The sequence below is a fragment of the Diorhabda sublineata genome, chromosome X, assembly GCF_026230105.1.
Source record: "Diorhabda sublineata isolate icDioSubl1.1 chromosome X, icDioSubl1.1, whole genome shotgun sequence".
NCBI lineage: Eukaryota > Metazoa > Arthropoda > Insecta > Coleoptera > Chrysomelidae > Diorhabda > Diorhabda sublineata.
This window is the reverse complement of record NC_079485.1, coordinates 36,171,232-36,188,208: the sequence shown is the minus strand read 5'-3', so window position 1 is coordinate 36,188,208 and position 16,977 is coordinate 36,171,232. Positions and strand designations below refer to the sequence as shown.

Sequence of the window (16,977 nt, the reverse complement as noted above, 5' to 3'; positions counted from 1 at the left end):
ACAACCCCACAAAAGAAATCTGGTGAAGTAATATTTGGCGATCTGAGCAGTTATTGGATAAGCCCCCTTTTCTCAATTCATTGATTTGATTATTGGAAATGTTCCATTTAAATGATTACGAATGCTCACACCTTACTGAGAAAAAGCTTCCTATTGCTAGTACAATATTTTTCGTTTGCCAGATTTGGGTGATTATCATTTGGAAATAGGAGAATTAATTCTGTTATTATTTATTGCCTCAATATTTCAACAGTAAAATTCCTTTCTCGATAGACAGACAGACGTCAATATGATGGAACTAAGTACGAGCTTCCATAATCCAGTGAGAATCTGTAGGTGCCCAGTAGCGACAATATGGTCTGTTAACGGTACCATTTACATAACATGTGGCTTCATATAATGAGTCTGTATGTTATTTACCCTTTGAATAGTGAGTGTCATTAGGTATTGGGATTAAAGTTAAGTATTTACCCTGTTAATCCTGCAATACGTGTAAAATTATTTCTTATGTTTGCCATCAATTAGATCCGAGGAATAATAGTATTTGGGTATGCAATAATTGGAGTGTCCATCGTCCATATCTACGTAACCACAGAATTTAGGCATGTGATCTAGTGGTCTAAATAATTTATAAAATGATATAATATACTATTCAAACAATCCATCACTGTAAATTTGTATGTTTTTTTAATACTTCCATCATAACTATCACCATTTGTTAAAATCTTATTCCTATTATTGTTTTTTTTAGGATAATCAATGTTTTTATACTATGTTGTTCTATATCCAGCCATTTAGATGATTCTTGGTGTATATAACCAATTTTCTTCTACTTGTTTCAACAGCATGTGAGGTTGTGAGAATCCTTCCTTGTTACTTCGTTTATTCCACAGTTGAAAGAAATAATTTACATTAACGTTTTTTTTATAAAAATATTTAGAAAATAATATATTTCATTAGATAATAAATTGTCTTTTTTCTTTTAATTAATAGTTTTTTTCCAAAAAACTCAGAGAAAGTAGTATAAAGACGATAAATCGGGTGATCTTGCTACCCATTCGCCACACTATTGTCTTGGAAAACTGCATTCATCTCGAACAGAAACACTGAACTGTTAAGGTTTGCTCCCAAATATCATCAAATTTGTTACCAAGTGCATTTCTTATTGCTGAAATTACATGGTTTTCCCATAACTCGTAAATACTTTGGTCCTATCAAGTTTCCGAGTTTCCGTCCACAAATAATAGCCCTTGAACAATGGTGCTGATAATACCTGTTCATATATCAACTTTTCTTTGTTCACTTCTTTAAACGTTTCACAATTTTAGAATTTGGTTGCAATTGAGATAAACATTATTTAATAACTGAGCTCTCTCATTATAAGGTCTTCCACGACATTAGCACACAAGTCTTTGCAGGAAAACCTACTATTTTTTGTATTTTTAATTTAAGAGAATGTAAACTGAGAACATAAAATGTGCTGCAAAAGAATATGTGATAGTGGACGCTATATACTAGTTATTCTATGCAGTTGACTTGATTTATTCTAAAAAACTCAGCAGAAATCAAAGTAGTAACAACACACATAGTGGATACAAATATCCAGAATTATATACAGACTATGTAACTGGATAACGATGTATAAACATGCCCCAGATATAGATAAGATTTGATGTAATTTGAAAAATCTCTACATCGAATAACATATGAAATACTTCGAGAAAATTTTCTGCCAAACCATGATTCACTTAACCGAGCCCATTTGCTTTTTGCAAATGCGAGGACGGAAAACACGGTGGATTAAGATATTCACTACCTTCAAAAATAAAGTGGTAGCAAATCTGAGCTGCATGTGAATATAAAACACGGGATATTTGGTAGCGAAGTGGATATTTTATCGTTATAATAACCTCTTCACTTATCTCCATCGTTTAAGTCACAAATTTAACCCTAAGCATAGCAATAAATAGCTGAGGTACACATTATCGCTCTATTCAGAGCATATTATACATGCAGAGATATACAAGGATGGTCCTAGAAGTACCTGGCCCGACCTATACAGTATATGTTTCAAGATTGAAGACGCCACGTTGTTTGGTATTTGTTTAACAATCATCAATAGTAAACGTTTTCAGTGAATTTGTAAACGTAGAAATAATTGGTCATCGTTATGTGATACAATACTTTTATTTGAAAGGCCTTAGGCTCTAGGTGAGACTGCTCCTTTGTTATCAACAGTAAAATATTGGGTAGCAGAGTTCGTACGACCTGCAAAGACCAGCATCGTAGTGGACGACCAAATGAGGTGATGACTCGAGATATGCTGAAGAAATTCCACAAAGCGGTACTGGATGATCGTCGAGTAAAAGTGCGGAAGTTAGCAGACGTAGTAGGCATTTCAAAAAGTGCGATACATCGTATATTAACTGAAAATTTTGACATAAGAAAGCTGCAAGATGGGTGCTGCGTTTGCTCACAATGGAATAAAAAGAGTGTCGTGAAGATGATTCCATCGACTGTCTTGAAAAAGGAAAAACTATCTAGAACGAACTAGTAAAAACAAGTAAAAACGGCTGCATTTGGCTAAAAAGAAAATGTTGTTTCATCAAAACAATGCACTAGCACACACATCCGTTATTGGCCATAATTAATGAATTAAAGATTGAATTGCTACCTCATGCACCCTTTTCGTCAGATTAAGCCCCCTCGGATTATTTTCTGAAAAAGGGTATCGATCTTATTGAACATCGCTAGGAAAAATGTATGAAGTTAAAAAAATATTACATTTAAAAATTAATATATTTTTTCTTCAAACGTATAATAAATATCTATATTATTTTCGGCAACACAGATCGTAGAAATAACCTATTCCTTTAGTAGTAAAATAATGAACGCTCATTATTGTACTAGTAACAAAATATTAAGACTGATAGCAACGTCTTATTATGGGCGTTGTAACCAAGTAGACAGGAACTGTCATTTAATTGTTATTCAATTTGATGTTTGTCAGTTTTGAAAAGTGTATTGTAAAAATGTCTCAAGAAGAAGAATTTATTTTTGGAGTTTACTCCTTAAGAATCGATTTGCATATATAAGGGGCCCGGTATGAGAAAAATGTGAGCAGTAAAATCTATTGATGAATGACCTCGTTACGTTTTTGGTGCGCACCCTATGATGTGCAACTTTCTAATTTGTCAGTGTCAACATACTTATATTGCTGTCATTGTGAAGTTTTAATTTTTATCATTGTGTTCCGCTAAAGTGAATTGAAAGTATTTTCAAATAACTATGCAGAAAGAGGTGTAGATGATATTGCCGGAACATCTAACAAACACGTGGTTGTAAGGTACGTTATAATTCATGTATTATATGTATGAGCATGTGCAATTTGTATTTATTAAATATTTTAATAATTATCGATGTAGTTCATATAAATATATATTTGAAAACAACACATAAAATTAGATAATCAACCCAATATGAATTATCGAGCACATCTGGAATTGACTATTGTAAAAAGTTTAATGTAAAATATTTCGTGGATTAGTTGTAATAAATGTATATGAAATGAATAAATTGAATAAATATATATTTATATATGTATATTATTTTCATTAATTAATAAATTTACCCTTTTATACAGTATCAATCTTTTTTAAGTTAAATAAACTCTTTTTGGTTAGATTATCGAACTTAAGGAGTAAACTCCAGTCGTGCGTCGGAGCTGACACACACAATTAATTTTTATTTATCACGCTTGAATAAAAAATAGTATATGTCACTCGAACCAAAAGACTCATTATAATATATTTCACCCAGTTTGCACAGCCTCGGCTAATGCCTCGTGCGAGAATCTGGGTTCAACAATAACGATAGCCTTCTATTCTAAGTAACATAATGTACTATTTTTCCAAAAATTTTGTGTTTTCTTTGTTGGGCCAGATACTTCTGGCACTATCCTCGTAGATCAGAAAAATATATAATCTCTGATATATAGTTATTCAGCTAAGATTTTCAGTGTGATGGAATCTGAATACAGAATAAAATAATTATTTATAGGAGATAAACGCAAGAAGCAAGGCATTTGAAGCATAGGGAATAACTTGCAGTATGGTTAAGTTATGGTTAAATATGACAGAGCGTATTAGTCGTGATTAATTGTTCGTACAGATATTTTACAAAGACATTTAACATCCAACTATCGCAATTATCGACGTGAAAATGGTACAATGTTCAGTTTTAGTGTGTTTTAAAATAGTCAAACAAAGAATAAAGATTCTTCCAAAATACCATTTCAAGAGTAAGTTTATAAACAATTGCTCAATTATTAATATATTTAAATGCGAATCCGGGAAAGTTATTGAATAGAAGGAGCCACACTCTTACGAAGTTATACAATATTAGTTGTTATGGTAACAAGAAATTGCTATAATGATAATTGTAGTATTAAATTAAAAAAAATATTATGTGATAGAATTCAATTTTCTCATGTTAAGGTAAGTATGTTTGACATATGTTTCCAATATAGAAAATGTGGGTAAATACCTTGGAAATAAACGATAAAACTTATTAATACATATTTGTATCTTAATTCCAAAGATTTTGCGAGCCTTATATTTAAACAAAACCTAAAACCACTCTCCGATTCTTGTTTCTTAGGTCGGCGGCAACAAAAGAACAAAATACCGTATAAAATATGTATGCACCTTTTGTTAACACTCTTATAATTTTTTGAATTGATTTTTGACGTTTCCAAAAAAGATCGTTTCCAAGGGTTTTGGAATTGAAGGTACAGGAAGAGTCATTGGGCTCCACTTTTTTATACTATTAAAGGTCAGCAATTTTTAATTCAAGGCTCGATAACAACCAAATAACTAGTTTGAGTGAATGTTAAATTCATTTCATTTTTTATATATGGCCAAAATATGAAAGCAGGAAAAGCTAGATTTACCTCACCTTATTTCCACGGTCTTAATATTTGATATCAAAAAAAGTTAAGTGTTAATTTACAATTTCAAAGTGCTTCTTTAACTTTGGCCTAAACAAAAGATGGATCATTTTCAGAAACAAAGTCAAATGAAGAAGGGAATGCCCTTTAAATAGGGCAAGCTTAATAACTGATCGTGAAAATATTATTTGATACTGCTAACCGATAAAAATAATGATTGAAATTTTAAAGCTAGATAGTGATTTGATAGACAATGGAGAAATCTTAAACGGCTCTGTAAAAAAAATCATTGGCTCGGGAAAAAATCACTTTGCTTAAAGAAATATTATCAACCATGAAAAGAAAAATATGTTTGAGCCTTTTTACCATAAATGGAATATCTTCAAGTACCCTAACCAACAAATGCCTTTTAAAATCCTTACATTGTCATCAGTACACTGATAGCTTGTTTTCTGACATATATTTCTAAACAATAACTATATAAATATTTTTCGATTTCATTTTGTTGCGAAACTTTGTAAAAATAGAAAGAGAGATATAAATACTTAATTAACTATTTTTAGTGAAAATGAAATCTGAAAATTCGATTCATTTTATATATTGGATATAAAACACGTTTTGATGTACCGATAAAAATAAAATGGAAATGTTAATTTAACATTTCTGAATTAAGTTTCCGAAATAATACACTATTACTCGTATATCCTTTTATTCCTAAAAATGTATAATTCTGAGTGAAAATTTTTATTGTTTTGTTGTTTTTGTTTTTGAAACTTTCTCTCCACCAATGTATCAGGCCTCATCCAAAAATTTTTGTAGATATTTTCAGTTTTGTAAAGTATTTTTTACAAAGACTGATATTCACGTGACCTATCTCAATTTTTTCGAGACGAAAACGAACAATGAATGGTAAAACCATTAGTTAACCATGGAAGAAAGTGTCAGAAATATAGCAATTTTCGGAATTTTTGAATACTAATAACAATAATGGAACTTTCGTTTTTTTGTGCATGAGAAACTAAAATAATAGTAAATCAAGTACTCTGTATATTTAATTGTTATTTTTCTTCATTTGATTGTTGTTTTTCTCCATTTAATTGTTGTTTTTGAGGGGTGAATTGTTTCCAATCATACACTTATTTCTTTGAACACCCTTTCTGACCTTTCATTATTCTTTCACTATTCGAATTTTTTTCCAATTTCTCATACTTATCTTTTCAATCCAATTTAGCTTCGCAAATGAATATGTTGCTTAGCAAAGTTGGTAAAACAGGGCCTGAAGCTAAACTTTTATCAAAGATCAAGTTAAATAATAACAATTTCAAGTCTCCAACAGGCGCCATATAATATAAAAAAGTTTCTTAAAATATCGACCATACATTGTATATGTAAATTTCACCAGAAGTCTACCTGGTATCTTTTGGAATTAATGTGAATTGCAGTAGGGCTGAAAATCCTGCTTGTAAACAAAATTCTAAATATGAGCTCTGGCAAGAAATTCGTTTATTTATTCGAAACTTACGAAAGTTCATTTCAAAAACTCGTCTAACTAAATGTGTAGACTTAAAATGATATTATGTTAAAAAAATTATTTTTTCTGCAGAGAATATGTAAGTCCAAATATAATGTTAGTGAGTGTAACTGGGATTGGGAATAAGAAAAAAGTATTAATTACTGCCGGTGAAATGAGAGTCATTCGTACCTGTCGAAATAACAATATGTGCAATGCTAAGTTCGGTGGATCGGTGGGCAAAATTAAAAAAGCTAGCTTCATATTTGCGTATACTCTATTTGGAAAGAGCGTAGAGTAATAAATGCTCATCATAAATGCAAAACCCTGAAATTTTTAGTTCGGTACTTCACGTCCAAAATTTGGAATATTTAAATATGCCAATGATAAATAAGTAACTGGAGAGAGATATATTTTCCCCATTATTGATCGTACTAAAATATAAGCGGTTTCCTAGATAATCCTCTTCTTACAAAAATTGAAGAATGTTTTTATTTCTCTCTCTATTTCAATACTTTCACACCAACCTCTGTATCTCCCCAAAAGTATGAACCATCATAGCCGTTGCAATGGGTTTTTCGTAATTAGTAAAATATTATTAATGCTTTTTAATATATACAGTTATTTTTATTTAATTATTTACAAATACGAGTATATACATGTAAGTATGAAAAATAAAATATAAAATATACTAAACTACACATTACTATAATATATACACTATATACTACACATATGTATACTATATTATATACAACAAATATTTCCTGTAACATATTTAAAGTATGTACATATTTGCAGTATATGTATTTTATTCTGAAGAACTAGTGGATGAATTGTTTAAATTAATCATGAGAGGTTCTACAGTTTGATCAATAATGTTGTCTAATTCCCACATTTTTTCTTCCTCTTTGATAACATGCTGAATGCATTTTTGCCAGTTTTCAGCAGTAACGTTTTTTAAAGCCTCGTTTAGTAATATTCCAACGTCCTTTAATTTAAATGTTGTGTTTTTCCGCCTTTAACTTAGGTCCATATCAATTCGATCGGATTGAGTTCACAGTGATAGGGAGGAAGACGAATAATAGTAATTTGGCGATTTCTTGCCACTTCATCGATATTATATTTCTTGTGGGGATTTTTATTTATTTTGACGATTGACAAAAGTTCGTTTTTCATCAAGTCTTTGTTGAATGTGATATTTTTTTGTATTAACCAATTAATAACGTCTTGTTTTCTCCATGACGTCGTAGGTGTACTTTCAACTACTTCGAGTGGTGACTGGCGTTGTCAACAACAAATACAGATCTGGCTAGAATATGATCTAGCATATGTATAGAGTATTCCTCGGACACATCTGTATTCGTAACCTCGTGATCGTCACCGGTTTTTTTTTACTCTAATAACAGTAGGCCATCATCAACAAAACCACTGTCACTGCCAATATGTGTTACTATTAATCGTCTGCCTTTCCCTGATGGAGCTCTCAATCCTTTTGATAGTCCCTCCAAGAAAGCTTGTCTGAAATTGTTAACCGTCTTATCCTGCCTTATTTTTCCTACAGTGTGCTCCTCGTTAACCCAAGTCGCGTCCAAATAAAAAATAGTTTTTCCTTCCTCCCGGAGTTTCTTAATCGTCCCTAAATAAGACCTTCTCCAACACACGATTTCTTCGGAATCTTTTAAATATGAATTTTTACGTTGTTTTTCCCAACAAAAATTTAGTTCATGTAGAACCTGCCAAAGCTTATTTCTGCTGATTGGTGGCCATCCGTATTCCAAAAAGGACGTCAAAATTTGAACAATGGTAGGAATTTTCTTTTTAAATTAAAATGAGTGGACTTTCCTGCGGATTACATATTTTTAATCTTCATCGATGTAAACCTCTGGCCTTCCTGACCGAGACATTGGACCACTTAAGCATCCAATTGTTTTCCTTTCCTTAAAAAGTTTGAAGACCGTTGATTTTCCTGTCATCTTACAACACATACTTGTTAGATAATGCACACTCACTGAAGGGCACTGAGATTTTAATACACCATATACATTTGAAGCAATGGCTTTCTCGTTAACAGAGGCATGCGCGCCAGAGAGTGCATGGGTCTTCACTTTATGTATTGGAGTATAGTTTTCAAAGGCCGACATATTGAATATTCACTAAAGTTTTGCAAACGTTTGTGTGACAAACACTACGCTAGAAATGCAATTGTGTATTGGGAATTTTATTTTATAGGACTTTTTCTTGAACTGAAATTTGTCAATAACCATTTAAGTATACCTCATATTTTAATCTTTTATTACTCTCTTGCAAAATTTGACTAATTATCATTTTTCCCAGAAAACATTTTACAAATCGTTTTCAAATTAACCTGTCTGGTATAGGTATATACTATAAAGGGCGTAAATATTTACCTGTCAACATCATTACTCTCTTAAAATAACCCAAAGGAATTGTTTTGGCCGATAAGTAAACATAGTTGGAAATTTGAACTTGATGCAATAAATTTCTTAGAAAATAAATGTTGGATTCATTTGCTATGGTTTAATAAAATAAAATAATAAATTGTTCTTAAATGTGACTACGGTAATGGTGGCCGGGAGAGGGATTAATTTATTACTCTACACTCTTTCCGAATGGAGTATAAATGTGTTACTTAATGTGCTAAATCATTGGTTCTCAAACTTTTTTATTCCATAGACCATTTTCAAAATTTTGCTGGATCCGGTGGAGCCCCTGCTGCTACATTACTACCAATTTTCAGATCTCGAAAAAAAGATTAGATGTATCTATGGAAACTTGCGTTGTTGAGATTCAAAGACGAATTAACAATTTTCCAAAATAGGATAGAATTGATTGCTTCATAGGGTTAATTATTTGATAATAAAATTAACTGAACAAATTCGATCCAATTTTAATTGATTGTGCTTGAGTCGGAGAGGTAAAAAGAAATATAGTATATTTTATTCAGTTGTAGATATTTGTTCAAATATTTAAATTATGACAGTATTAATTATTATTGTTATAGTGGTCGTTATATAATCAAAATTGAAAACTTAACTTACGTAACGTAACTTTTACAATGATAATTACAAAAAACATCCAAAAAAAGTATATTATTTCGATGTGAGGACTGTACTTTATGTATTGACAGCAAATTATCAATATTTGGCTTGAGTTTAGTAAGTAATAGCCACAAATCTTCCCGTTCTATGATATTCAATCTGCTTCCTTTTTTTTTATAAGTTTGTAACAGTACTAAAACTTTTTTCGACAAGATATGATGAGGAAAACGTCCGCAGCCCAGTATATTTTTCGAGTATTTCTACCTGTAGTGAAAAGTTTTAATACCCTCTTCAAATATCACTTTTGGCTCCTTATTACTGTTAAGCTCGAGTAGCTTCTCACGTAGTAACACACTCTCCACTTTCTCTCGCCGTTTTAAAAACTATATGCATATAACAAATTGGCAGCTAGGTACTTACTTTTCCAACACTGGGAATCACTAAACTCGATTAACTTTGCTCTTATTTTCGAACGTCTGGAAACAAATTCTGTCACTGTCCAACAATAATATCGATTCACTTTTCTCTATGAAATTCCGGAAATAAATGAGTAACATTTATCTTCGCATTCTTATTTATATTCGTGAAGAATCAAACAAGTTCATGCAAGATTGCGAGCACATACACTACAACTTGTATTAATTTCCTCGTCTGAATAAGCGTTGCTTGACGGGAACGGGCCTAGGGTGCACCGGCAAATATCGACGCGTTGTACTGAATATGGAGTATGCAAGTTTTCACAAGTAGCAATCGCTGAGCTTCTTTAAATATTATCTTCCTATATTGATAGGAGAAGTCAAGGAATCATTTTAGTTCTTCACTATCGAAACCAAATAACTTTTCATGGAACCTGGTTACGATTGTAAACCCCCATTTTTTGTCACACCCAACGTAGATCTCCGTAGAGTATACCGTGTACCACTGGTGGTCCATCTCGGTGCTAAATGAAGGACCAATGAAACGATATGAAAACAAACTTAACCACATTCTAATAGTTCTTCGGTTATCAGTTCTCATACTTTATTTTTCAATTCTGTGGTACAATATACCACGGAGCATTTTCTGTTTCCGTCAACTCCATTTCAATAAAAAATTAAAAAACTCTATCTATAAAGACGTCAAACTTTCAATACATAAGATATAGTGGAAAATTGTATTTTACTAGATTTTCATAAAATTAGAAGTTAGTATTTCTGCTTTCCATATATGTTCTCAGCTCAGGATCTGAATTAGAATAACTGGAAAACTTAATACATGTAAGATTAACTCCCATTGAATTGGTTCAGGGATATAGATGTTTGTCATATATCTAATGTTGCCGTAATGTATCTTTAAGATAGAATATTTTCTCATAAAACAGAAATTATTCATAAAATGATGGATATTTGTTTAGAACGGACATAAAATACGTACGCAAACGTTTCTATATTGTGGGTAACATTTTCGAGATTAAATTTCATTTACTCTTCTCATAAAGATTAATCAGTACTGATTTTAGCTCGTAAGTCACAAATGGTTTGTCTAACAAAGGATAACAATTGTAATAACAGTAACTGAAAATCCAATTAACTCCAAATTACTCAATATTTCTTTGCCTGAAATGTTCCTCTGATAGAGACGTGCATGATAATTGATATAATTTATTGTTTACACGGCGTTTTCCAGATGCGTAAGATTGAGTAGAAATAATTATGTCGTTCGTGCAGATTGTTTCATAGGAAGTAAAGCAAAAAGATTAGGCTATTCAAAAATTGCACTGAATAATAAATACAAAAAAAAATTGTCAATTTATCTGGATGAGCTCACGTATTACTTATGAGGTACGGATCAACTAAAGCACTTAAAGCTAGGAATTACACTAAAAAAGATATAAACTATTAAAATATATTGGAATATTGACTCTCCCGATCATATATAACACTTGTATAATAAGTCTAATTAAAATTTCGAAAACAGCATTTTATACCTAGGAGTGACCAATGTTGTGAAAGTGACGATATCCATAGTAATACTAGCATGTTATAGATGGCAATCATGAAAGTATTATAATCGTAAAATTTTCAAATATTCGATTAAATAAATTAAGTAGATTATAATAATAACTTTGAATTAATGGGAATAGGACTACCTGTTTTATATTTACCGTTCAATAGAAATTTCAACAATATTTTTTTAATATATTTTTAACGTGCACGGCTACTATCGCCATTTATACAGGTGTGATTACAATATATTAGTAGTTAACACATTATCAATATACAATTGTTCTATAGTTTATAGTAAAGTTTCACATCCATAAGGGATTGAAATACGAAGGAAATTTGCTCCCAGTCATTTAGGATGTCTATGAAATTAAATCATAGTTGCAACTAATTACTCCTTCGACGGCAGGTCAGGGCTTGTCAGGTCTATGGCGTCAAGAAGTTGTGATAAAATAATGGGATTGGTTTTATTAGTGGGATGGTTGACAGATGGTATAAGTTTTTGGTAGTAGTTATAAAGAGAGGCTAAACAGGGCTAAGGAACTAGATGGTACAAAGGCAGCTTAAGAAAGAAGAAATTGTTGTCTGATTCATAGTACGGGATCATTAGCTTCAGAGTAAAGGCTTTCTCTAGGGCTAGACCGAAAAGCACCTAGACACAGATATAGGGCGTATAGAGAATATTATGCCCTGAGTTTAAAAGGTCGAGGTCGGATTTGTAGGCGTTTGATTTCTAGGATATCTTGTTTCTAAGTCGGGTCGGGAGTAGAATTTTAGACTAAAAATTTTACAGTGGTCCACCGATATAGGGGGTTCAAGAACAACTAGATTGTCTTAAGATGATCTAGCTCGTCGAAATTCGTGTTCTTTTGAGATAACATTATATTATTCCGGAAACCAGAGGACACGTTTATTTACCATTTCCCACTATTTTCCACATTGTACAAGTGAGTGATATAGAGTGGAAAGAGTTTCGGGAAGTTGCAGCTAGGTTGGGCTTTTTAATAAGAATTATCGTAGTTGTCAGCTATAATTAGGGAATTGGTTGGTAGACCATATTAAATTGTAACATTCTAGAAACCTATGAGCCACCAATGAAATTTTTTTTAAGAAATATATACGGGATATCATCAGGTCTGGGTGTAGTATTTTTGCAGGCATATAGAGCTCAGGATAACTCTAAATAGGAGAAGCAGTTAAGAGATGTAATATCTTGCAATTTTCTCAAGAAGTATGTAATTTGTATTCACATTTATGAAAGACGCATAATTTCTATAGGAAGATATTCTACTTTGTTTCATAGTATATCAAGTTTTGACTCTGGATCTGTTGAGATAAGTAAGATTTTCTAGTGATTTATTTCTACCGTATATATTTACTGACATTTTGTGTTGATTTACAGCACGTGCACAGTAGGAATTCTACCATCTTACAGTTTTCTGTTTTTGGGTGTAATTTGGAATGTTGTTCACATTATCTGAAAGAGTTATTGCGAATAAAGCTGTTTCTGTTTAAGAGGAATAACTAGTTCAGTGGGTGTTGTTTAAGCACCAATACCATTTAAGTGGGTATAATAGGGATCAATGGGAGAGAAGGTACCAGAGGAGAAATTCAAGTGTGTTCTAAAATCACTATTCAGCAAGCAGAAACCTGTACAATTGATTAGAATTTTGACAGTTTTCCCTCAGTTCATGGTGGAATTAGATTCCCACTATGTATTTAGAGCATTAAAATCACCAACTATTATGTAATGTTGATTGTGAACTACTATTTCATTTAAGAGGTAGTTGGTAGGAATATGTGAGCTACAAAGAGTGAATTTATTTGGGCATCCAGTGGTAACAAAAATAGCTTTGAGATCAGTAGTGATGAGGAATGTGGAGAAAAATAGTTCATTTAAAACAAAAATTGAAGTACTTGCGATGGCTTTCGCGCAGTTCAAATGAACATATTGATAATCCTCATAGTTTCTTAGATTAGGATTTTTATCCATTTTAGATTTTGCTTTTTGTAAATAGCCATGCTCAGGACGTTCTGCTGTTATTATTTGCTGGATTATTTCCAAACGAGGAAATATCTATCACAATTCCATTGAATAATTTTGAATGGAGACTTAAGGATTTAGTTTATGATGGGATTGTGGAGGGAAAAATTGAGTTCATCGTTGCTATTATTATCAAAAGAAACGTTTTTGTTATCGATTTTCAGGATTGTTCTTTTGGTTCGGAGTAAAGAAGAGATACATTAAATTTTGTTTTTCGTTACATTTGCACCTCCGGCTCCTCATGTGGAACTATTAGAGACAATATCGCATGTCCAATCTGTTCAACTACTCCAAATGATCGGTTCCCTCAAGTCGTGGAGCCATTTTAATGCCAATTATAGATTTCAAATAGAAAATTCTATGACTCTTCTTAATTAATATTTTCCTTGTATGCATTGTTAAGTTCAATTTTACTAAGATACGACATTTATTAGCAAGTGTTCATTCTGTATAGAGCACTTCTGTATAGCCGTTTGATTTTTGACATGATTTCTGAAATATTATAAGAAGAAACAGATAATGGGATGTCAGGATCACTTGTTGTGTGAAGTTGCTCGTTACATTCGACCCACATCAACCTTGTGAATAATTTTTTTTCGCTTAAAAAAGGGTTCTGTCATGTTCCGTCAAAGCAAAAAGTTTGAGGGTCGGACAATATTTGTAATCATAGTCGACAACAAGTGTTTGTTACCATTGAAATGTAGTAGCTAAACGCGATTATACTTGAAGCCTTCAAATTAGATTTTTTGTAGAATTGAAGCAAAAATTAAAAAAAAAACCGCACACATTATACATCTATTGTATGTTTGATGTCTTTTTTCACTCATAGAATTGCTATGGTCAACTTTTCCCATTCGTGAAAAAATGTGTTTAAATTGTATTCTTTCTTTTATTTGAGACTATCCAAGTTGATATGGAATAGCGGAATAGTTGATTTCGAATTTGACGGGGCTGTTCTCAGTATTCTGTTTCTCACTTCAACTCGATTAAATTATGTTTTATTGCAAAAAATGTTCTTTTTTAGAAATCAGGAGATCTGTATTGAGATCAGTAACACTAAAGTGATGTCTTGCTGAAACCAAATGGCATTAAAATTGTTGTTATTTTCATTATTACATTTCTTATTGCGGGGAGTATTTTATTTCAAATTACTTTGGTGCGTTCACATTGTTTTCTACAAAGAATGGTACCAAAACAGTGGGGATTGGTATCGCTCCAATATCTACAATTATGGCGATTAATTGTACCATTTAACATAACCGTGACTTCATCGCAACAACTAAATTACTTGTAAAATGAGGACATGCATTTATCTTTTATAATATGTTCTCACAAATTTTCATTTTGTGGTAATGATAATTTTCAGATAACTCTTGCGCATCCTTGAAGAATTATGATATAACACTTTGTCTTTCCTGCTTCACATAGTGAAAGCTTGAAAGTAATTTATTACTATAATATGAAGAGCTGAAAATACATAAGGTGTACTGGTAAAAAAATGAACTTATTGAAATGAAATAAACCATGTCAGACATCGACAATACACAATTTACTTTACTTATTCAACATACTAAATATAAAAATACTGATCTCAAAATCGAGCGTCAAACTGTTGCTTTATCGCAAGATGTAGGTATTAGCATAAATTCTAGTCATTCTTCTATTTTCCTGTTTATTAAAGAAACAATAGATATTTAGGTTTCACTTCGGTTTCTGAATATTTCCTCATTGTCTCCATTTTTTCTGGAAGACATTAAGGAAGCTTGATTTTTTGCGTTATCCAAATGAGCCAACCCGTATGCATAATAGTAAAAAGTAGATGGTGAAAAAACATCATTTTTAACAGAAGCTCCATTTTGCAAGATTGAATTCAATCAATTCACTTCGAGCACGTCTGAATTGTTTCAACATGACTCGTAATTTTAGAGCCCATATAAAAATAAAGCAAGAGTTTCTAATGAAAATGTTGTTCCTTCATTAATCCGTACCTAGAAGCAGGACCGTCAGGAAATACTGTTCGGTAATGTTTTAAACTGTAATCATCCATTTTAATATCAAGCCCTCCTTTTTCTTCTGCTTTATCAAACTATATAGAGGTAAAGAAGGCTTACGTAAAAATGGTAGCCATTACTTGTAATGAGTTAAAACTTTGTCAAACAGTATTTTATACAGAAAAATTCAAATTGAAGTTGCAGTGCTGTTTATGACAAGTAAAATTTCAAAAGATATTGAGGAAATTAGTTAATTTTTGTGTCTAGTAATAACGTTTATAGTTTTCTTTTGCTTAAAAATCACTGAAAATTATATGGTAATTATAATTGGAATTATAAGTATTATAATAATAAGTATTGAATTCATTTGCCAATAGGCTGATAATTTACTTTTAAGCATGCTTATATATTACATATTATAAGATTGGGATGTATTGGAAATATACATTCACTTTACTACTTAGAAAGCACCCCACAAGTATGCAAATGTGTAGAAAAAGATATATTGTATCACCAATATTACTTTGAGGTGAAAGTAGAATATGAGATAATAACTAGGCTTTCTCAAAGGCATAATTTGACTGGAATTGAGTGTCTGATTTGTCAGGTGAGTTCATATTCATAACAACAGTATTGTAAATAAATTTTCTGTTGAATTTTTATCACCAGGTACTGTAGAAGGGAGAATGGAGCTGGAATTTGATCTTGAAAATATATCGTATCAGTTATTCGGACAAATGAGAATCGCAGAAAACCAGAAAATATGAAGACATTGTTTGGCCGGAACGCTGAAAATTGTTTCCAAAAACATGCTGGAAATGTTTATATGTTGTACAACAATTAGGAATTGGATTTGAGTACAGAAAGGATGAAGATGCACGGTAAACCAAGAGTTTGAAAATTAGCATAATTTGGATAAACGGATTTTTAAAAATAATCACTCATCGGGAACATTCTTTATAGAGGGATTATTTTAGTGACCTTTGGATGGGGGGTGGTGACTACCTCTGCCAGAGTCCGAGATCTTTAAAATAAAATAGTTCTAGCTATGATGTAACATACTTGAAATGGACTTGATTAAATGGTAGATAAATTCAAACTTTGCGTGAGAATAGAGAATTGTTTTGCCAATAAATTTTTGAAGCAAAACGTTGACATTATTTTTTCCTATATTCCATATTTTTTCACTTTTTTATCTGATTAGTAGTTGTACTTTTATTAAAATTTTTTCTGTTTCGGAAATTCCTTACCTAAATCTTCAAGATTTATTTATCGTAGTAATCCAGTATTTTTCTTTTTTCAGCTAATAATGGAGATAGAAATGAAAGAGGAGATGCCGTAGGTAAAACTGGTAAGAACTTTTTACCTTTCTATTGAGTTGAGTTTTACGTAAATGACAATGGGTTCTTTTATTTTAGTGTTATCTAAAACAACATGACA

At 31.6% G+C, this 16,977-nt stretch overlaps 1 protein-coding gene across 1 annotated transcript in view; it reads left to right on the top strand.

Annotated features, from left to right (window-relative positions):
* The window catches only part of LOC130450883 (lachesin-like), a 369,262-nt gene that overhangs the window by 161,396 nt on the left and 190,889 nt on the right, over positions 1–16,977 (top strand). Inside the window, exon 2 of the mRNA XM_056789587.1 lies at positions 16,841–16,888. Within this exon, the coding sequence (XP_056645565.1) occupies positions 16,841–16,888 (48 nt within the window). The remainder of the gene's footprint in view (positions 1–16,840; positions 16,889–16,977) is intronic.